This window comes from Pipistrellus kuhlii, unplaced genomic scaffold, assembly GCF_014108245.1.
Source record: "Pipistrellus kuhlii isolate mPipKuh1 unplaced genomic scaffold, mPipKuh1.p scaffold_m20_p_51, whole genome shotgun sequence".
Classification (NCBI taxonomy): Eukaryota; Metazoa; Chordata; class Mammalia; order Chiroptera; family Vespertilionidae; genus Pipistrellus; species Pipistrellus kuhlii.
The window spans coordinates 409,558-429,194 of record NW_023425553.1 but is presented as its reverse complement, the minus strand read 5'-3'; the positions used below and the strand labels follow the sequence as shown (position 1 = coordinate 429,194).

General features: G+C 50.3%; 1 protein-coding gene and 1 long non-coding RNA gene across 9 annotated transcripts; one reads left to right on the top strand and one right to left on the bottom strand.

Moving 5' to 3' along the window:
- Positions 1-261: 261 nt before the first annotated feature.
- Positions 262-8,090, top strand: LOC118706418. Its single transcript, XR_004984025.2, has 3 exons — positions 262-273; positions 1,676-1,678; positions 7,958-8,090. It is a non-coding gene; the product is annotated as an uncharacterized LOC118706418 (long non-coding RNA).
- IKBKG (inhibitor of nuclear factor kappa B kinase regulatory subunit gamma) lies at positions 6,519-19,581 on the bottom strand. 8 transcript variants are annotated; one of them, XM_036415705.2, is made up of 10 exons: positions 19,011-19,581; positions 17,078-17,329; positions 15,197-15,408; positions 13,401-13,519; positions 10,949-11,101; positions 9,576-9,672; positions 8,101-8,244; positions 7,555-7,697; positions 7,327-7,376; positions 6,519-7,126 (listed from the first exon to the last, which is right to left on the bottom strand). In XM_036415705.2, the coding sequence occupies exons 2-10, from the start codon at positions 17,262-17,264 to the stop codon at positions 6,984-6,986; spliced, it is 1,248 nt and encodes a 415-aa protein (XP_036271598.1). In that variant the 5' UTR covers positions 17,265-17,329; positions 19,011-19,581; the 3' UTR covers positions 6,519-6,983. The 8 variants fall into 8 exon arrangements, with proteins under 8 accessions (XP_036271598.1, XP_036271597.1, XP_036271604.1 ...); XM_036415704.2 differs by having other exon boundaries at positions 19,124-19,581; XM_036415711.2 differs by having other exon boundaries at positions 17,078-17,256; positions 19,124-19,581.
- Between the last annotated feature and the right edge of the window lie 56 nt (positions 19,582-19,637).

Here is a 19,637-nt window from a genome sequence, read left to right as displayed (position 1 = left end):
CTTCCCAGAGAAGAAAAAGCTAAAAGAGTTCATCACCACCAAACCAGTATTATATGAAATGATGAAGGGTATTCTTTAAGAAGAAGAAAATGTTAAAGATTAAAAAAAAATGAACAATAAAGTGACAACAAATACATATCTATCAACAACTGAACCTAAAAATCAAATGAATAAAAAAAATCTGATGAACAGAACAGACTGGTGAATGTAATAGAATCAAGGGCATGGAAAGGAAGCATACTGAGAATTCTCAGGAGGAAGGGGTTGTGGGGGGTGCGGGAAGAGATTAGACAAAGAGCTTACACCTATGGATGAGGTCAGTAGTAGGGGGAAGGCCTGGAGTGGGGTGAGAACTGGGTGGAGGGGAACTATGGGGGAGGAAAAGAGAAACATCTGTAATAATCTAAACAATAAATATTTTTTAAAATAACAACAACAAGGAGAGCCCTGACTGGGTAGCTCAGTTGACTAGGCATTGTCCTGATATGCCAAAGTTGTGGGTTCAATCCCCGGTCAGGGCATATACAAGAAACAACCATTGAATACATTAATAAATAGAACAACAAATTAATGTTTCTCTCTCTAAATATCAATCTTTAAAAAAAAAAAAAGGTACAAAGAGAGAGGATCCAAATAAATAAAATCAGAAATGAAAGAAGTAAAGTAACAACTGACACCATATAAATACAAATGATCATAAGACAAGTACTATGAACAACTATGTATAAGCCAACAAGCTGGACAACCTGGATGAAATGGACAAATTCCTAGAAAAATACAATCTTCCAAAACTGAATCAGGAAGAACCAGAAACCCTGAATAGGCCAATAACAGCTGATGAAACTGAAGCAGCAATCAAAAAACTCCCAGCAAACAAAAACCCTGGTCCGGGTGGCTACACAGGGGAGTTTTAACAAATATTCAAAGAACTAACACCTATCCTCCTTGAACTATTCCAATAAATCAAGAGAAAAGAAGTTTGAAGGGGCACCCATCTCTTTTCTCCACTTGCCTCACAGCCCACTGAGTGTGCCGTGAAGCCACAGCCCGTGCATATACAGCCACCTAGTGACAAGGGCCTCCAACTGCACATTTTGTCCTCTTAGAAGTCACAGGAGCCTCTGTAGTTCCACCTAAAAAATCATTCCTATACCAGCAGGAGGTGGGCATGTCATCCCTTCTTTTTTAAAATATATTTTATTAATTTTTTACAGAGAGGAAGAGAGAGGGATAGTCAGAAACATCGAAGAGAGAGAAACCTCGATCAGCTGCCTCCTGCACAGCTCCTACTGGGGATATGCCCACAACCAAGGTACATGCCCTTGACTGGAATCGAACCTGGGACCTTTCAGTCCGCAGGCCGATGCTCTATCAACTAAGCCAGTGTTTCCCAAACTTTTGCCATATGTGTACCCCTTCTATAATTTTCGTAACACTGAGTACCCCTCGTACTCATGAGAACGTAGAATTAGGTGCGGCTAAGCACGGTGCAGTGCATATCCCCACCAAACTCCAATGCAACGCGTACCCAGACCAAACTCTTCCCCTACCCCTAGGGGTACATGTACCACACTTTGGGAAACACTGAAGCCAAACCAGTTAGGGTTCCATCCCTTCTTGATGACATTCTCCATCAAGAAGCACCCTCAGAAAGTGCGAGGTGGTTTGTGATTAGCAGGTACTTATTGGTCCAGCTGGGGAAAGCCGAGACCCCCATCACACTGCAGGAGAGAGAAGAAGAGAGCCCAGCTGTCACCGTCCCCCGTGGGCAACTGGGACCAAGTGCTCTCTGAAGGCCAGCTCTGGGATTTGGGCAGAGGCTGCCGTGAAACCATTTTTAAAGGTGACGCCTGGGTAGACCTTCACTTCTGATAGTCTACAGACCCAGAAGGAATCTTCTGGCCTCTCCCCGAACTTGCTGATGGGGTCCCTTAGTGCAGCGTTTTTCAACCGCTGTTCGGCGGCACACTAGTGTGCCGCGAGATGTTGCCTGGTGTGCCGTAGGTGCAGAAAAGACAAGAATTTTATAATTTTTCACTATTTTGTTTACTTAATATTTCATAATAAAGTAATTATAAAATACTTTCTTTGTGTTTATTTGATTCCTATTCAAGAGAATTACTTTATATATAGTTAATATAGGCACAGAGTTAAATTTTTTAACATTTTCTAATGGTGGTGTGCCTCGTGATTTTTTTCATGAAACAAGTGTGCCTTTGCCCAAAAAAGGTTGAAAAACACTGCCTTAGTGCATGTAACTAAAGTGGAAGAACAAATATGCAAGAATTTGGTGATGGGAACTTATAATTTGATGAAGATGATATTTTAATTCAGTGGGGAAATATGGGTTAGTCAATAAATGGTGTTGGCACACCTAAAACTTTGAAGAGAAAACAAAGTTAGATCCCGATGCCCTTTATCACTGAAATAAATTTCCCGTAGATTAAAATGTTAAAGCACTAAAGGATCTTGTGAGTGGAAAGTTTTATAATTTTATCATCACTTTTTCATAGGACAGAACATCCAGGAAACATCATGAAAAATTGATCACATGAATACATTGACACTTTTTATTTATGCATAGAAAAGGACTGTGAACAAAGTTAAAATGCAGCAATGAGTAGGGAAAGTATTTTCCAATCAGGATAAAGATTTGATATTCTGAACGTGTACAGAATATTTACTAATCAATATGAAAAACATGACTGTCCCAGATAGACAATTCTCAGATGACTAGATGCCACTGGGCAAATGTCACACACATTATCATTCAATTGTATTAAAATCAAAAGGAAAGTGGAACACTGCTGAGATGTGATTTCAGTTACTATATGTATTTAGTTTTACAAAAATGTAAAAGATTGAACATATTCTGTGTGAGGTGGGTAGTGGGAAAATGGTCTTTCATACACAATTAGTTGGAGTTCAAATTGGTGCAAACTTTGGGAGGCAATTTGATGATATGTATCAAATACCTTTTCATTTTGTTTTGTTTTGAATATTGTTAGAGGTATTACATATGCCCCCCTCTTTTCCCCCATTGACCCCCTCCAGCCTGCCCCGCCCCAGGCCTTCACCACCCTATTGTGTGTGTCCATGGGCTATGCATATATGCACACAAGTTCTGTGGTTGATCTCTTCCCATCCACCCACCTTCCTCCAACATTCTGCACTCTGTTCCATGCTCCCATGTCTCTGAATCCACTCTGTTCATCGGTTTATTAATTAGATTCCATATATGAGTGAGATCATGTGATACTTGTCTTTCTCTGACGGGCTTATTTCACTTAGCATGATACTCTCCAGTTCCCTCCATGCTGTCTCAAAGGGTAAAAGATTCTTCTTTTTACAGCTGCATAGTATTCCATGGACCGAATACCTTTAAAAGGATTATACTTCAACCCAACAATTCCCCTTCTAAATATATATTGCACAAAAACAAATGTACCAGGATATTGGTTTCAGCACTGTTTATAATAATAAAATTTGAGAACCGAATAAAGGCCTATACATAGGGGACTGGTTAAAATAGCTATGAAATATACATTTGTGGATTATTATATAGCCTACTGCCTCCTGTTTGGGAATAGAGAAACTTAAAATCACAAAAAGGTGCCCAATGGCTCGTAGGTGAGTCATGGTTCAATTCCCGGTCAGGGTTACGGGCTTGATCCCCAATGTGGGGTGTGCAGGAGGCAGCCGATCAAAGATTCTGATCATTTATGTTTCTATCTCTCTCTTCCTCTCCCTTCCTCTCTGAAAGCAATAAAAATATGTATTCTTTAAAAAGCACAAAAAGGTGGGGGAGGAAGGGAGAGGGAGAAATAACATCCATGCAAGAGAGAAACATTGATCAGTTGTCTCCCATACACACTCTGACTGGGGATCAAACCTGAAACCCAAGTGTGTGACCTGACCAGGAATCAGCATTCCTCTGCATGGGACAATGTCCCAACCCACTGAGCCACACTGTCCAGGGCTGGAAACATGTTTTAAAGGATTCCCCAGGCATCTTTGAAAAGAGAAATAAACTAGACAAATATCTGGAAAGATTGATTTTTTTTAAAGTTACACATTCTGAATAGAAATGTTACGAGTAAAAAGTATATAATACAGTACAGCAGAGATTTTTAAATGATAGGATAAATTTATTGCAGTAAATTTGAAGTGATTAACTGAACACTGTGCTAAGAAAATATAACTTACTCAAGAAACAGAACACCTGAGTACAACTAAATTCAAGAAATTTTCAAGAAAATTGAATCAGTGGTTTAAAATCTACCCTCACCCATATGAAATCCATTAGATCTAAGCAGTTTTACCAAGCATTCAAAGAGCAGCTATTCCTAATGTTATGCAAACATTTATATAGAAGAATTATGAATGTTCTCACAGCTCACTTAACAAAGCATCCTATATTAATTTCATGCACAAATACTGGTTTGTATCCTTAAGAGAAAGGGCCTTGTTTTTTTGTTCAAAAGACAATAATACCATTTCCCACCCAAATGACGGCAGGGTATGCATCTGCAGTTTTTACTTTTTAAAAATATTTTACTGATTTTTTTCAGAGAGGAAGGGAGAGAGATAGAAAGCAGAAACATCGATGAAAGAGAAACATTGATCAGCTGCCACCTGCACACCCCCCACTGGGGATGTGCCCGCAACCAAGGTACATGCCCTTGACCGGAACTGAACCTGAGACCTCTCAGTCCGCAGACCGACGCTCTATCCACTGAGCCAAACAGGTTTCGACAACTTTTACTTTATTATTGGGGTCATACTTTATACATAATTTTGTCTATTGGCTTTTTCACACCAAACTGCTACAGAGCACGCTCCACACTGCAAGATGTTCACAAGCCTCTCTGTGTGGGCCCATGTGGACCAGAGGGAAGTCTCCTCCTTCACCACAACTTTTGGCAGCTACAAATGAAGCAGCCCGGCCAGTGTGGCTCAGTGGTTAAGCATCAACCTATGAACCAGGAGGTCCAAGGTTTGATTCCCAGTCAGGTTGAGGGCTCAATCCTCAGTGTGGGGCGTGCAAGAGGCAGCCGATCGATGATTCTCTCTCATCATTGATGTTTCTATCTCTCCTTCCTTCCTATAATCAATATTTTAAAAAAAAAAGAGAGAGAGAGAGAGAGAGAGAGAGAGAGAGAGAGAGAGAGCGAGCGCAGAGGTTCCCAATCACAGCAGGTGCCGTGTTCAGCTTCTGACAGGTGGTCCAGGGCCCGGGCAGAAACATTTGTAAAGCTCCCAGCTGCTGCCACTGCGGTGCAGCCCTCATGGGTGCCACTATCGAAGCCTCGGGAAAGTCCCCCCCAAAAAAGAATGTCCACCTCTCACTGCTGTCATTACCTGCTTTCTCTCAACCCCCCTTCGGAAGAGGGAGCTGGTCAGAGGACTCCTACGTGCCTGTGAGAAGTACAAAGCCAGTAGCCACCACCCAGGGCGCAGCTGGTCTGACAGCTCCATCGTACTGCAGCCTACCCCCTCCTCCCTGCTGGAACAGTATCAGACTTCTGGAACATGAGGAAACATGGCTGCCACCACTCACCCTGGGTGGTGATGACCTCGGGAAGGACAAGAGCATGCTTCCGTGTTGGGAAAAGGAAAAGTGTACTTGGGAGCCTGGCTGGTGTGGCTCAGTGGTTGAACATCAGCTTGTAAACCGGGAGGTCACAGTTCAACTCCTGGTCAGGGCACATGCCCAGGTTGTGGGCTCCATCCCCAGTAGGGGGCGTGCAGGAGGCAGCTTATCAATGATATTTCTATTGTATCCATCATTTATGTTTCTCTCTCCCCATCTCCCTTCCTCTCTGAAATCAATATATATATATAATATATATAATTTTGAAGTGTACTTTCAGCTGGCCAGCATAGTTGAACATCTACCTATAGACTAGGAAAGTCACAGTTCGATTCCCGGTCAGGGCCCATACCCAGGTTGTGGGCTCGAACCCTGGTCAGGGACGTGCCTGAGGCAGCCAATCAATGATTCCCTCTCATCATCGATGTTTCTCTCTCTCTCCTTCTCCCTTCCTCTCTGAAATCAATACAAATACATATTTTTTTAAAAGTGTGCTTGTGAGAAGCATCCCCCCTCCCCTCCGTCAGACCATGAGGTGGCCACAACTCCAAACCCAAAGCAGGGGGGGAGGGGGGGGAAATGTGCCTACACAAAGATAACAAACTTCAAGTCCAAACCGCACTAGTACCAAGTCAGGGTGGGAAAAAGATCACTGCACCTTCCACCACATGGCAGAGCTGACCCCACTAAGGGCCAAAAAGCTCCTATAAAGCGAGGAACAAGAGACTAACAGCTCAAGAGCAAACTGGTCAACCAATACAAACAGGCCATTCACAGGTTGACTATGCCCTCCCCAGGGCAAGGCTATGGGGAATGAGGGGAAACCACACTGGGGGGCACCGGCACCATCCACCCCGTTTGCAGATGCTCAGTGTGGCCGCTTCTAAGAATCTGACCCAAAGACACACAAGGTTGACCCAATGCATTTTCACTGCGACATTATCTATGACAATAAAAGGACTGGCAACAAGGCAAATGCCGTGATGCAGCCTCCCAGCGGAAGAGCACACAGCCCAGGACTGTGCTGGCAGCGCATGCGCTGGAGCTGGGTCAGAGGGAAGGGCTCCCTCCCATCTCAGGCTGGGAAGCAGTCCTTCTCTGAGAGCCTTGACCTTGATTCCTGACTTCCTCAGTGGAGGTGAAAGAGGGAGCCCGAGAGGCAAGTGGTTCAAGCAGGCAGAACGGACGAAACGAGCACAGCGTCAGGCTGGGACCCCGTGGGACCTGAAAGAGGCAAACCAGCGGCCGGGGAAGCGGAAGCGGAAGTCCCTGCAGCTAGCTCGGGGCGCTCAAAGAAGCAGCCTGCTCTTCGTCACCTCGCCTGCAACGAGGCAGGCGGGAGAGGAGAGCGAAGATTGCACTGTCCTGGGCTGGTCCCTGGCAGGCGGCTCTACTGAATGCACTCCATGACGTGGATCTGCAGGGTGTCCATGTCAGGAGCCTGATACTGGCACTTGGGGCAGCAGAAGTCAGGCGGCTCCTCGGGGGGGCTTCTCCTCTGGCTGAACAAGGCGGGGTGAAAGGACTGGTGAGCTGCAGAAGGAGAACAGGCACCCGGTTACAGCACAAACTGCAGGGGGGGAGGGGACAGAAAGTACTGAGACCTGATCGGACCATCGGATCCAAGTACCAAGGTCATTGCCACTAGCGCCTTCCCATTCGAGCTCCCGCCGCCCAGGCTCCCCAGGCTGCCAGCACCCTGCCCTCCCAGCCCATCCTCCTGCAGCTCTCACCTTGGGCAGGGGGCTGCGAGACCTCATGCCGCTTCCTCATATCTTCAATCCTTTGAGAAGAGAAACTATGCAATCAATACGTGCAAGCCAAGCTCCGAGCGGGGTGCAAAGCTGACGGAAGGATGGGGCGGCAGGAGGAGAGACGGAGGGCCAGAAGCCCTCGCTGCTGGAGCCCCCACAGCACCCATCCCGCTCTGCTCTGCGTGGGCCACGTGCTCCCAGACCTACCTGGCCGACTCCTGACAGCTGGCCTTCAGCCTGCTGTACTCCCGCTGCAGCTGCTCCAGCTGCTCCTGCAGCAGCTCCTTCTTCTCGGCCAGCTTCTCCCGGGCCTGCCTCTCAGCCTGGAAATCAGCCTCGTAGATATCCGCCTGGCAACGCCAAGAGAGAGGAACGTGGCCCCCCACCCGTCAGCCACTCACTGGACACTGCGAGCCGCAGTTTGCCGACCACTGCGATGGGGCAGCCGAATGGCACTCAAGAGCCAGCACTAGACATTGCCTTTCTGTTCCAAGGTTTGGGGGAGGGGGCCCGCTGAAACTCTCAGCAGTGGACTTCCAGGTCCCCATGCTCCTAGGATCACCAGTGCTCGCCCTCACCAGCCACTTCCCTGTGTCCCTTCTCTCCTTAGGAAGAGCTCAGTCTTCAAGGAAGGCCCCGCCCATGGATCCTTCTCAGGACAACACAAAGGCAACAGCGAGGCTGCCCTCCTAAGCCACAGAGGGCCTGGGCTCCCCATCCTGCTCACCAGCACATGGACCACACACCCCTCACCTGGGCCTTGAGCACCGGAACGGTCTCCATCACAATCTTGTGCTGCTCCGCCTCTTCCTTCAGCTTATCGATCAATTCCTGCTTAGCCACAAGGGCCTCCTCGGCCTGCTGGAGCTGCTGCTTGAGATCTTCCAGCTGCATTCCCTGGGGATGGGCGAGGGGAGCTGATGAAGCCTGAGCTGCCCAGGCCCGGGGTCGTGCCACCCCCAGGCCGGCTGCTACTTTCGGGCAAGAAGAACCAAGAGGAACAGAAGATCGGCCCCAGGTGGCCTGCCAGCCACAAGATGGCAGTGTGTGCAGGGCACGGGAAGGTGGAGGCTGAAGGGGATCTGAGATGACCCTGAGGTCATCTGGCACAAGCTCCCACCCAGGCCGACACTCCCTTCCCAGAATCCCAGCTGGACAGCCCTCCCCCAACCCGCCCAAGGTCAAGAGCCGTGCTTCCTCCGGAGGCCGCGCGCCCACGCTGAGCTGGTCTCACAAATTAACTCCACCACGCGTCCACTACCCCAAAACGCATTGATCCTTCCATTCTGCCACCTGGTCAAAGGTCTGCTGGTCCCTCCCAGACACCCACATACACACACACACACACAGATACTCACACTCAGACACACACATACACAGATGCACTCAGACATAGCACAAATACACAAGCACAGAAACAGACACACATACAGACAGGCACATGCACAGATGCACAGACACAAGGACACATGCATGCACACACACCACCCAGCCATCCCTTTAGAGATTAAAGGGCCACAATATGGCAACTAACTCTTCCTGTGTGACTGGTTTCAGGCTTTACCCTTATAAGTCTCTTCTGCATATATTCATGTTTGACCAGCTCCTTCTTAAATTGTGGTGACTAAAAACTGTACCCAGCCCCGCCAGCATGGCCCAGCGGTTGAGCGTCTACCTATGAACCAGAAGGTCATGGTTCGATTCCTGGTCGGGGCACATGCCCGGGATTGCAGGCTCCATCCCAGTACTGGGTGTGTAAGAGGCAGCCGATTGATGATTCTCTCTCATCATTGATGTTTCTCTCTCCCTCCCTCTCCCATCCTTTCTGAAATCAATAAAAACATTTTTTTAAAAAAACAAAAACTGAACTCAGTAGAGGTCTAATAAGGACAAATTAGAAAAGGGCTCCCCGTTGACTTCAACACTGAAATGGAATCATGGAATCATTCCCAGAGAAATCTGAGCTAGGAGCCAAACTGGTGACGGCTAACAAGAGGACCCAGCCCAAGGAGGAGGTGGAGGCCCAACCCAGGTCACCACAGGCAGTAAGCAGCACAGCCCGTGGCCCCATCTCCCTGCAGTCTACCCTGAGCCAGCACACTGCGGCCTTGACAAAACTCTAAGATAAGTAGAGTGTCCCTCCCTTGCATTTGAGAGAGCAGGCCCCATAGGGGAGAAGCTGGGCCAGCTCAGTCCTAGCCAGTCCTGGGTGTGCCCGCCATACTCACTCGGTTTCGCTCATTACTCACGAGGCTACTCTTCATGTGGTTGTCATAATCTTGGAAGAGCTGGTGATAGGCTGCCTGGAGCTGCGCCAGCTTCCTCCTAAGAAAAAGGAGCTTTCCCTGGAGAAACCACCCTGTCCTGGACCAGCCACAGCTTTTCCTGTCTCCAACCCCGCCCTATTTCTTCCTCCCACAACCCCGAATGGGGCTGCCAGGGCACATACGTGCCTCAGAGGCCATCAGTTCCAAGGTACATAGTTAATATTCTTTTCCTCATAGCTAGCATATTTTGAAGTATGAAAAGAAATGTTTATAATAAAATGAAACTGCACTCTTTAAAAAAGTCAACTTCAAAAACAAAAAGTCAACTTCACACCCTAGCCAGTAAGGCTCAGTGGATAGAGTGTCAGCCTATGGACTGCAGGGTCCCAGGTTTGATTCTGGTCAAGGGCATGTACCTCGGTTGCAGGCTTGATCCCTGACCCTGGTTGAGGCACGTGTGGGAGGCAACCAATCCATGTGTATCTCTCACATTGATGTTTCTCTCCGTTTCTCCCCCTCCCTTACATTCTCTCTAAAGAATCAATAGGAAGCCTGGCCTGGTGTAGCTCAGCGATTGAGCATTGACCCAGGAACCAAGAGGTCACCAGTTCGATTCCTGGTCAGGGCACATGACTGGGTTGTGGGCTCAGGCCCCTGTGGAGGGCGTGCAGGAGTCAGCCGATTGATGATATTTCTCTCTCATCAATGTTTCCATCTCTCTATCCCTCTCCCTAAAAATATTAAAAATAAAAACGTTTAAAAAATAAATGAAATTGAAAAATAAGAAATCAAAAAATAAGAAATCAGTTTGGCTCAGTGGATAGAGCGTCGACCTGCAGACTGAAAGGTCCCAGGTTCGATTCCGGTCAAGGGCATGTACCCTGGTTGTGGGCACATCCCCAGTAGGGAGCGTGCAAGAGGCAGCTGATCGATGACTCTCTCTCACCGATGTTTCTAACTCTATCCCTCTCCCCTCCTCTCTGTAAAGAAATCGATAAAATATATTTTTTAAAAGAATCAATGGGGCAAATATCCTCAGGCGAGGATTAACAAAACAAAACAAAAAAAGTCAACTTCATGAAAAACAGAAAGGCAGGACTAGTCAAAGGTACACCAATCCTGGACCAGATGCTGCGAACACGTGGCCAAACAGTGGAGTCTGAATATGGCCTGGAGAATGCTGTCATTTCAAGTCTGAGTCACTTGGGAGTGACAATGGTTAAGGAACTGAATCCAGCCCGCAGCTACCGACAGTCCCTCGAAGGACTCTCCCACAGGCAGAAAGCCACCGTCCCTCTCTGGTCTCCATCCCTCTCACGTCAGGCACCACTCACTTCTCCTCGGAGGCAGCCTGGCGCTCCATGCGCAGAGCCGCCTCCATGCTCTGGTTCTGCATGCGCAGCTGGTCCACCTGCACGCTGTGCTGCTGCTGCAGCGCCTCCCGCTCGCTCTCCAGCTGCCGGGCCTGCTCACTGGCTGCCCGGGCCCTGGGTGGGGGAATGGGGAGGTCACGGTGGGGCCCCAGCAGGAGTGAGGGTGCTCACAGGAGCCCTGGGGAAGGCAGGTGGGAGCCAGGGAGCACTAGAAGCTCTGCAGTCTGAGGGGAGAGGACGGGGAGTCGTGGTTCAGAACATCCTGTCAATGCAGACCCAACACAGTGCGAGAAAGGGGAAGGTTGCCCTAGCTGGTTTGGCTCAGTGGATAGGACATCAGTTTTCAGACTGAAGGGTCCAAGGTTTGATTCCAGTTAAGGGCACGTACCTCAGTTGCAGGCTCGATCCCTGGCCTTAGTCAGGGAACATGCGGGAGGCAACCAATCGATGTGTCTCTCCCACATCGATGTTTCTCTCTGGGTCTCTCTCCTCCCTTCCATTCTCTCTAAAAATCAATAGAAAAATATCCTGGGGTGAGGATAACAAAACAAAACAAAGGAGGCACTGTCACTGGAGACAGGGACAACCGCAGGGCACCAGGTTAGGGGCAACGTGTTTGTGTCAATGCAGGAGCCCAGCCAACAACCCAGTGCAGGCGCCAAGGAGACCTGGGGCTCGGGTTCAGGCTGATGCCGTCCATTATGGAAGCCCCTTCAAAGGTGAAGGAGTGACCCCAGAAGAGGATGCTGATGGGCCAGGGGAGAGGAGCTCTCAGGAACCACCCCGTAGGGGCCAAGAGGCGGGGAATGGGCCCCAGGCAGAGTAGTCTCAGTGGAGGGGCCAGGAGAGATTGGCAGGAGAGGAAGTGGAGGCAGCCAGAAAAAAATAAGACTTTCTAGAAGGTGAGGGGAGCAAGGTAAGAAATAGGGTGGGAGTGGCCGGCCAGTGTGGCTCAGTGGTTGAGCATCGACCTATGAACCAGGAGGTCATGGTTTGATTCCCAGTCAGGGCACATGCCCGGGTTGTGGGCTCCATCCCCAGTGTGGGGCGTGCAGGAGGCAGCCGATCACTGATTCTCTCTCATCATTGATGTTTCTCTCTCTCTCCTTCTCCCTTCCTCTCTGAAATTGATAAAAAAAAAAAAAAAATTTTTTTTTAAAGAAACGGGTGGGGCAACTGGAGGGGGAGGCAGGGTCAGTGTGCTCAGGCAACTCTCTCCCTCCCAGTGACTATTCTAGAAGTGGCAAGGAAGTGGCTGGCCCGCCTCAGTGGCTCGTTTGGCAATCCAAACATCCACACCTGTGAGGAGAGCCTCCCGCCGGCCTGCCTGGGGGCAGCAGTAGCGTGGGGAGGAAATTCCTCTTTCCCTCCGTACCCCTGCAGCAGCAGCTCTCTCTTCTCCCCTGGGCGCCCCACAGCCCCCAGTCTTCCAATTGAGGCCCCATCTTACCCTCCAGTCTCCGATCTCCCATCTCCACATTCATATCCCCCTAATCTACAGTTCCAGGTTCCAACGTGTCACCCTGCCATCCCGAGGCCTTCCGCAGGCCCCACTAGGAGGGCAACAGTGAGTGTTTCTGGGTGGGGGCAGGTTACTGGACTTCGTTCCCCACACCCATCCAAATATACACCGAGTGCCAAATTATTAAGATATCTGAATATATAATATCAATAATATGGCCACTCGGTATATATACATTAGAGGCCAGGTGCATGAATTCGTGCATGGGTGGGGTGGGGTCCGTCCAGCCTGGCCAGGGGGAGGAGACATGGGTGGTTGGCCGGCCTGCCTGCTGATCAAACTCCTGGTGGAGGGGACAATTTGCATATTAGCCTTTTATTATATAGGATATACACTGAGTGCCCTATTATGCGTTCAGAGATCATAATAATCTGGCCACTCAGTGTGTGTGTGTGTGTGTGTGTGTATTGAACACACATTTGCATCTGTTATCAGATAAAAGTTAGGTGCTGATGCCCATCCAGCATGGCTCAGTAACTGAACATTGACCTATAAACCAGGAGGTCACGATTCGATTCCTGGTCAGGGCACAGCTCAGCTAAGCACCTGTCTCCACGCCCCTATGCTCACTCCCAGTCCTCCAGTCCCACATCATAGCCTAGAGTAGGGGTGTCGAACTCAATCAGAGAAGGGGCCAAAATCTAAAATCCAGCCTAAATCGCGGGCCGAATGGTTTACTGAACAGTCATAAACTGTCATTGTGATGGAAACGCAGCGGAGTGCAGTGATGACAGCGCGGTGCGGGCCACATTGCAAGGCCTGGCGGGACGGATTTGGCCCGCGGGCCTTGTGTTTGACACATGTGGCCTAGAGGAACGCCCGGAGATATCTGAGTGGCCTCAGTCTTCTCAGGTGCCCTGACGGAGGCCTCCAGGAGGGCTCGCCACTCACCTGGCCTCCAAAGCCTGCCGATCCTTGGTGGCAGCCTCCAAGCGGCTCTGGCTCTCCTGGAGCTCCCCCAGCAAGGACGTCACCTGGGCTTTCACCGAGGCCTTGTCCTCAGCCATCTGCTACATGGAAAAAACCCACTTCCTGTCAGCAATGCTTTCTCACCAGCTGCCCACCCCTGGGGGCCCCATCCTCTGGGGCAGCCTGCAAGCGCTAAGATGTGTCACCCTGAGGGTTTCTCTCCTGCCCTTGGCACCCCCACTCATCTCCAGCAGTTTCCAAACCCCAGCAAGGCAACTGATGCAACTGAAAGGGGTCGAATCCCATGAGCCCCTCATCTCTGCCGATGGGGTATGGTGAGACCCAGCACAGAGCGGCCTCGAGTCTCCTAACACTGAGGACCAGGCCCTGCAGGAATCTCTCGGCCTCTCTGAGACTAGACGCCAACTAAGATCTCTGCCAGCGACAAAATTCAAAAGTTGTCCAGCCCAGCCGGTGTGGCTCAGAAGGTGAGCATCGACCTATGAACCAGGACATCACAGTTCGATTCCCAATCAGGGCCACATGCCTGGGTTGCAGGCTCAATTCCCAGTGTGGGGCGTGCAGGAGACAGCCGATTCAGGGGTCCTCAAACTTTTTAAAGTGGGGGCCAGATCACGGTCCCTCAGAGAGCTGGAGGGCCGGACTATATGAACTACTAATTCCTACTGTAACACCTCGGCTGCGCTCACTGCCCAAAAAACCTGGCGGGCCGGATCAGACTCCTCTGCGGGCCACATGTGGCCCGCGGGCCGCAGTTTGAAGACGCCTGCTAGATGATTCTCTCTCATCATTGATGTTTCTCTCTCCCTCTCCTTTCCTCTCTGAAATCAATAAAAATCTATTTAAAAAGGGGAAAAAAATGTGTAGATCAAGTTTCCAGGCTAATTTTTTTTTTTTTAAAGAGCCCTTGCCGGTTTGGCTCAGTGGATAGCGCGTCAGCCTGAGGAACAAAGGGTCCCGGGTTCCAGTCCAGTCAAGGGCACATACCTGGTTGCAGGTTCCTCCCCGTCCCAAGCCCTGGACAGGGCTCGTGCAGGAGGCAACCAATCGATGTGTTTTTCTCACACTGATATTTCTGTCTTTCCCTCTCTCTTCCACTCTCTCTCAAAATCAATGGAAAAATATCCTCGGGTGAGTATTTAAAAAAAAAAAAAAAAAAGTTGCTCAGCCGGAGTGGCTCAGTGGTTGAATGTCGACCTGTGAACCAGGAGAACACGGTTCCATTCGCAGTCAGGGCACATGCCTGTGTTGCAGGCTCAGTCCCTGGTGGGGCGCATGCAGGAGCCAGCCATTTGGTGATTCTCTCTCATCATTGGTGTTTCTACGTCTCTCTCACTCTCCCTTCCTCTGTGAAATTAATTTTTTAAATATATTTCTAAAAAACGATGTCAAAACTCACCACTGCCTGATCTCCCTCCGAACCAGATCCCCTAACCTCAGGCTGCTCAGTCCTCCCATCACTGACCCCTGTGCAGTAACCCCTCCATAGTAACCGCCACTCCTGAGGGTGGTCGGGGGAGTCCCCTCTGGAAACACTGAGGGTTTTCAGAATTCCTGAGGCTGGTCGCACAGGAGGCCAGAGCCCCTAGCTTAAGGTGCCCAGACGTCCCGCTTTTGGCGGGAGAGTCCCGGTTTTTAACAATTCTGAAGCGGGACCATTGTTTAAAAGCGGGACTGTCCCGCCAAAAGCGGGACGCCTGGGCCCCTTACCCAGCTGGGCCGCCCCTGGGAGAAGCCCTGCCTGCCCCCTGGGCTACCTGCTGGCATCGCTTCAGGTGCTCCACCTCCTGCAGGGCCTGCTCCCTCTGTCTCTTCAGGTCCAGCTTCTCCAGGTTCAGTCTCTCCACCAGCTTCCTGGCCTCCTGGAACTTCTGCATGAGGAACTCCTTCTCCTCCCTCTGGCTGCCCTGGAATCGCTGCAGCTCCTCACAGCACTCCCGCAGCATCTGGTTGCTCTGCCGGATGGCATCTGGCAGCAGAGAAAACAGCCGAGGGGCGGTGAGCCCTGGCAGCCAGCCTGCCAGCCCCCTGGGCCTGGCACAGTGCACTCCCTGTAACACCGAGCCGCCTCTCACACCGAGTCTCACTGAATGAGAATCTTGTGATGCCACCTGGGCACGTGGGGCTACGCCTAAGTACCAAAGGGGCAGATTTGAAGCCCCGGAGGCATGATCAAGGGGTGAGGCCCCGTCACACAGAGGAGGAGGAATGCCCGACACCCAGGGACAGCCATGGCGCCAGATGGGCACAGTGCAATGGCCACTGGGACCTGGAGAAACTGCCCCGATTCAGGTGAGGATGTGGGGGTGAGAGTGGGGGCTGTGGTGGAGACAGGGATGGGGTGGTCAGAAAAAAACTCAACCCCCATCCACAAGTGGGGAGGAGGCAGTGGAGGATGGCCTTCAGCTGAGGACTCTTCACAGAGACACCTGGCCTAGGGTCTGGAGCCCAAGACTCCTCCCTTTCTTTCCCAAAGCAGCCCACATTCCCAGGACAGGCCACGCCCTTTCCCACAGAAGACCACGCCCCCTTCCACAGAAAGTCACGCCCCTTCCCACAGAAGGCCACGCCCCCTTCCCAGGATAGCCAGCACTTAATCACTAATCAGTATGGAAATACAAAGGCCTGGCCACCTTGGCTCAACTTGGGAGAACTCAGAAGGGTCATTCCAGCTCCAGAGCTCCCTGTAAGGTCGGCCTGAACTGCAGCCCAACTTCTCCCTCTGCCCACCCCTGCCTCTGCCCTGTCCTTCCCTTCCCTTCCCTACCCTTCCCTTCCTTTCCTCTTCTGGTCCTCAGAGCACTCTAAATAAACTTCCTACCCAGCCAGTGTGGCTCAGTGGTTGAGCATCTACCTATGAACCAGGAGATCATGGTTCAATTACTAGTCAGGTCCCCAGTGGGGGGCATGCAGGAGGCAGGTGATCAATGATTCTCATCGCTGACGTTTCTCTCTCTCTCTCCTTTCCTCTCTGAAATCAATTCTCTAAAATAGGGGTGTCGAACTCAATCAGAGAAGGGGCCAAAATCTAAAATCCAGCCTAAATCGCGGGCCGAATGGTTTACTGAACAGTCATAAACTGTCATTGTGATGGAAACGCAGCGGAGTGCAGTGATGACAGCGCGGTGCGGGCCACATTGCAAGGCCTGGCGGGACGGATTTGGCCCGCGGGCCTTGTGTTTGACACATGTGCTCTAAAAGAAGAAACTGCCTGCATATTTCTCTCTGTCTCACAGCATGCGTCCAGGGAACCCCATCCGAAACTCTGAGGGAGGGTGACTGAGCTTGACTTGCTAGCTGGCTGTCAGATATTCGCCTAGAGGTGACCAGATCGTCCCGCTTTTGGCGGGACAGTCCCTATCTTTAACAATTTTTCCCGCGACCTGCGGCGTTTTAAAAAAAAGTCCCAATTTTTGGAAAGAATCTTTCCAATATTTCCAAAAATCGGGACTTTTTTTAAATGCCTCGGGACGCGGGAAAAATTGTTCAAGATCGGGACTGTCCCGCCAAAAGCGGGACGATCTGGTCACCTTAGTACTAGACCCAGTAGACGCAGAGGCACAGGTGAGCAGAATAAGCCTTCCCCCAGCAGGGCTGGGGCCCCTGACTTTTGACTCCACACCCAGTGTCCTCCTCACCTCGGAGCTCTTGGTTCTCCTCCAGGCAGCGCTGGAAGGTCTCAGGAGCACCCTGCTCCGAAGGCAGGTGGAGCATGGTCGGCTTCCCCAGAGAAGGCTCTTCACCCGGCACGTCCTGGTCCCCAGCCGGGCCCCCGCTGGGCTGCACCATCTCACACTGCGGACTCTTCCAGGGGGGCCTGCTCATTCAACAAGTCAAGGTTTGGAAGAGAAAGGCAGCAGGAGCGTCACCCGGGATCTGTGCGGATTCCCCTGTAGGACAAGGAGCGCAGATGTCAGCAGCTCTGGGGCCATGCTGTGGGCAGAATGCCGAGCACTCTGTCTAGTGTAACAGGATGCGAGAGTGGGCTTTTTGGTCTAAGAGGTGACCCATACTCCCATTCCAAAGGGAGGTGCAGGCCCACATGTGGGACTTGGGAAAAGCCATGGTTCAGCACTGGTTAGAAACGCTTGTCTAGCACCTGTCTCTGGGCTATAAGCTGAAATTAAGAATTTCATGCCCTGGCTGGTGTGCTCCGTGGTTAGAGAGCCAGCCCACACACTGAAGGATTTCCGGTCAAGAGCACATACCTGGGTTGCACGTTCTATCTCCAGCCTGGCCTACTAGAGGCAATCAATCACCAATCGATGATTTCTCTGTCTCTCCCCCCTCCCTTCCATTCTGTCTAAAAAATGAATGGAAAAATATGCTCAGAAGGATTAACAAAAAATAAGAGAAAGAAACCATTCACAAAAGACCACATATTGGCCGAAACCGGTTTGGCTCAATGGATAGAGCGTCGGACTGCAGACTGAAAGGTCCCGGGTTCGATTCCGGTCAAGGGCATGTACCTTGGTTGTGGGCACATCCCCAGTAGGAGGTGTGCAAGAGGCAGCTGATCGATGATTCTCTCTCATCGATGTTTCTAACTCTCTCTCTGTAAAAAGTCAATAAAATATATTTTTTTTTAAAAAGACCACATATTGTATGATTCTGTTTATATGAAATGTACAGAATAAGCAAATATATAAAGACAGAAAGCTGCTCTGTCGGGGTGGCTCAATGGTTGAGCATCGACCCATGAACCAGGAAGTCTCTGTGTAATTCCTGGTCAAGGCACATGCCCAGATTGTGGGCTTCATCCCCAGTAGGAAGTGTACACAGCCAATCAATGATTCTCGCTCTCCCTTCCTCTCTCTGAAATAACTAAAAAGAAAAGTTTTTTTTTTTTTTTTTTTAAAGAAAGCTTAGTGGATGCTTAGAGGTAGGGGAGATGGAGTGATGGAGGTGATAGCTAAAGGGCAATGGGTTTCTTTTTGAAATGATGAAAATGTTTTGGAATTACCAGTGATGGTTGTACAACTCTGAATATCCTAAAACCCAGTGGATTGTACACTTTAAATGGGTGAATTCTGTGGTATGTGAATTATATCTCAATAAAGCTGTTCTTGAGCAATAATAATAATGAGGCAGGATTATAAGGGGTATAAACAAAATCGGCCATGAGTTGATAATTGTTCAAGCTGGGATGTGGGTACATGGGGTTTTCTATACGATTCTTCCTACTTTTGTTCATCTTTTAAATCTTCATAATAAAATGCTCAAAGTACCATGTCTCCTATCAGGCCATCCTGTTCCTAACCTTGCTCCCTACAATCGGCCAGAAAAATCAGCCTAAAAAAGTAATTCCAATCACTTCCCTGCTCTAGTCAGACGCCTACCAAGGATCCTCATTGCCCTCCGTGCAAAAGCCAAAGTTTCTAGTAGAGCCTAAAGATCCGGTACTATCTGATTCCCCATAACTTCCTCTCCAGGTGCCTTACTCCGATCCAGCTACAGTGGCCTCTGCTGTTTTAAAAACATGCCAGGATGGACCATTCATTCTCGAGTCACACACACGCGCGCGCGCGCGCGCGCGCACACACACACACACACACACACACACACACACACACGGTATGAGGTCGGGTAGACAGTAATCGTTTTTGCAAAGTGAGCAAACGGAGGCACGTGGAGATAAGATCGCTGCCAAATTGTATTGGGATCTTTTTTAAGAATTTAACAACCTCAAATGCAGTCAAGTTTGATGAACAGAAAATATCTCCGAACTAGAAGAGTCATCCACGAACTAGGGGCGTGGTCAAACTCCGCAGCCACGGAGGAGGGACAAGCGGAACAGTCAAGCTCGCCGCCAAAGTAACCTGGGTCCAGCATTGGCCCCGCCTGGGCCAGTGCCCTAGGAGCGGGCAGCAGAAACGGACCGGGGCCCAACAGGAGTAGGAAGCCTGGACGTCCGGGGGAATCTAGGAGGCGGTGGGCCGCCCACCGATGGTACCCTGTCTTCCTGTCTTCGGGGAAGAGGGCCACACCTGTCAGCAGAATCGATCCGACGGGAGAAGGGCGGGAGCAGCGGGTCGCGAGCGCTCCTCGAACCCGTCACTCCAAGTCCCGATTCCGCGGTAGCTCTTCCCTTCTCCGGCGGCTGAAATCCCCACTTCCGGCTTCCGGTGTCGTTGCCACGGTATCCGGGCTCCTCGAGTCCGTCACTCCAAGTCCCGATTCCGCGGTAGCTCTTCCCTT

What these genes read in the sequence shown, in the direction of transcription:
- IKBKG (XM_036415705.2), bottom strand. Translation starts at nt 17,264, where the DNA reads ATGAGCAGGCCCCCCTGGAAGAGTCCGCAGTGTGAGATGGTGCAGCCC. An exon ending in GGAGAACCAAGAGCTCCGAG is followed by an intron (nt 15,409 to 17,077) that starts GTGAGGAGGACA and finishes CTCTGCTGCCAG; the next exon opens with ATGCCATCCGGCAGAGCAAC. An exon ending in ACCTGAAGCGATGCCAGCAG is followed by an intron (nt 13,520 to 15,196) that starts GTAGCCCAGGGG and finishes TTTTCCATGTAG; the next exon opens with CAGATGGCTGAGGACAAGGC.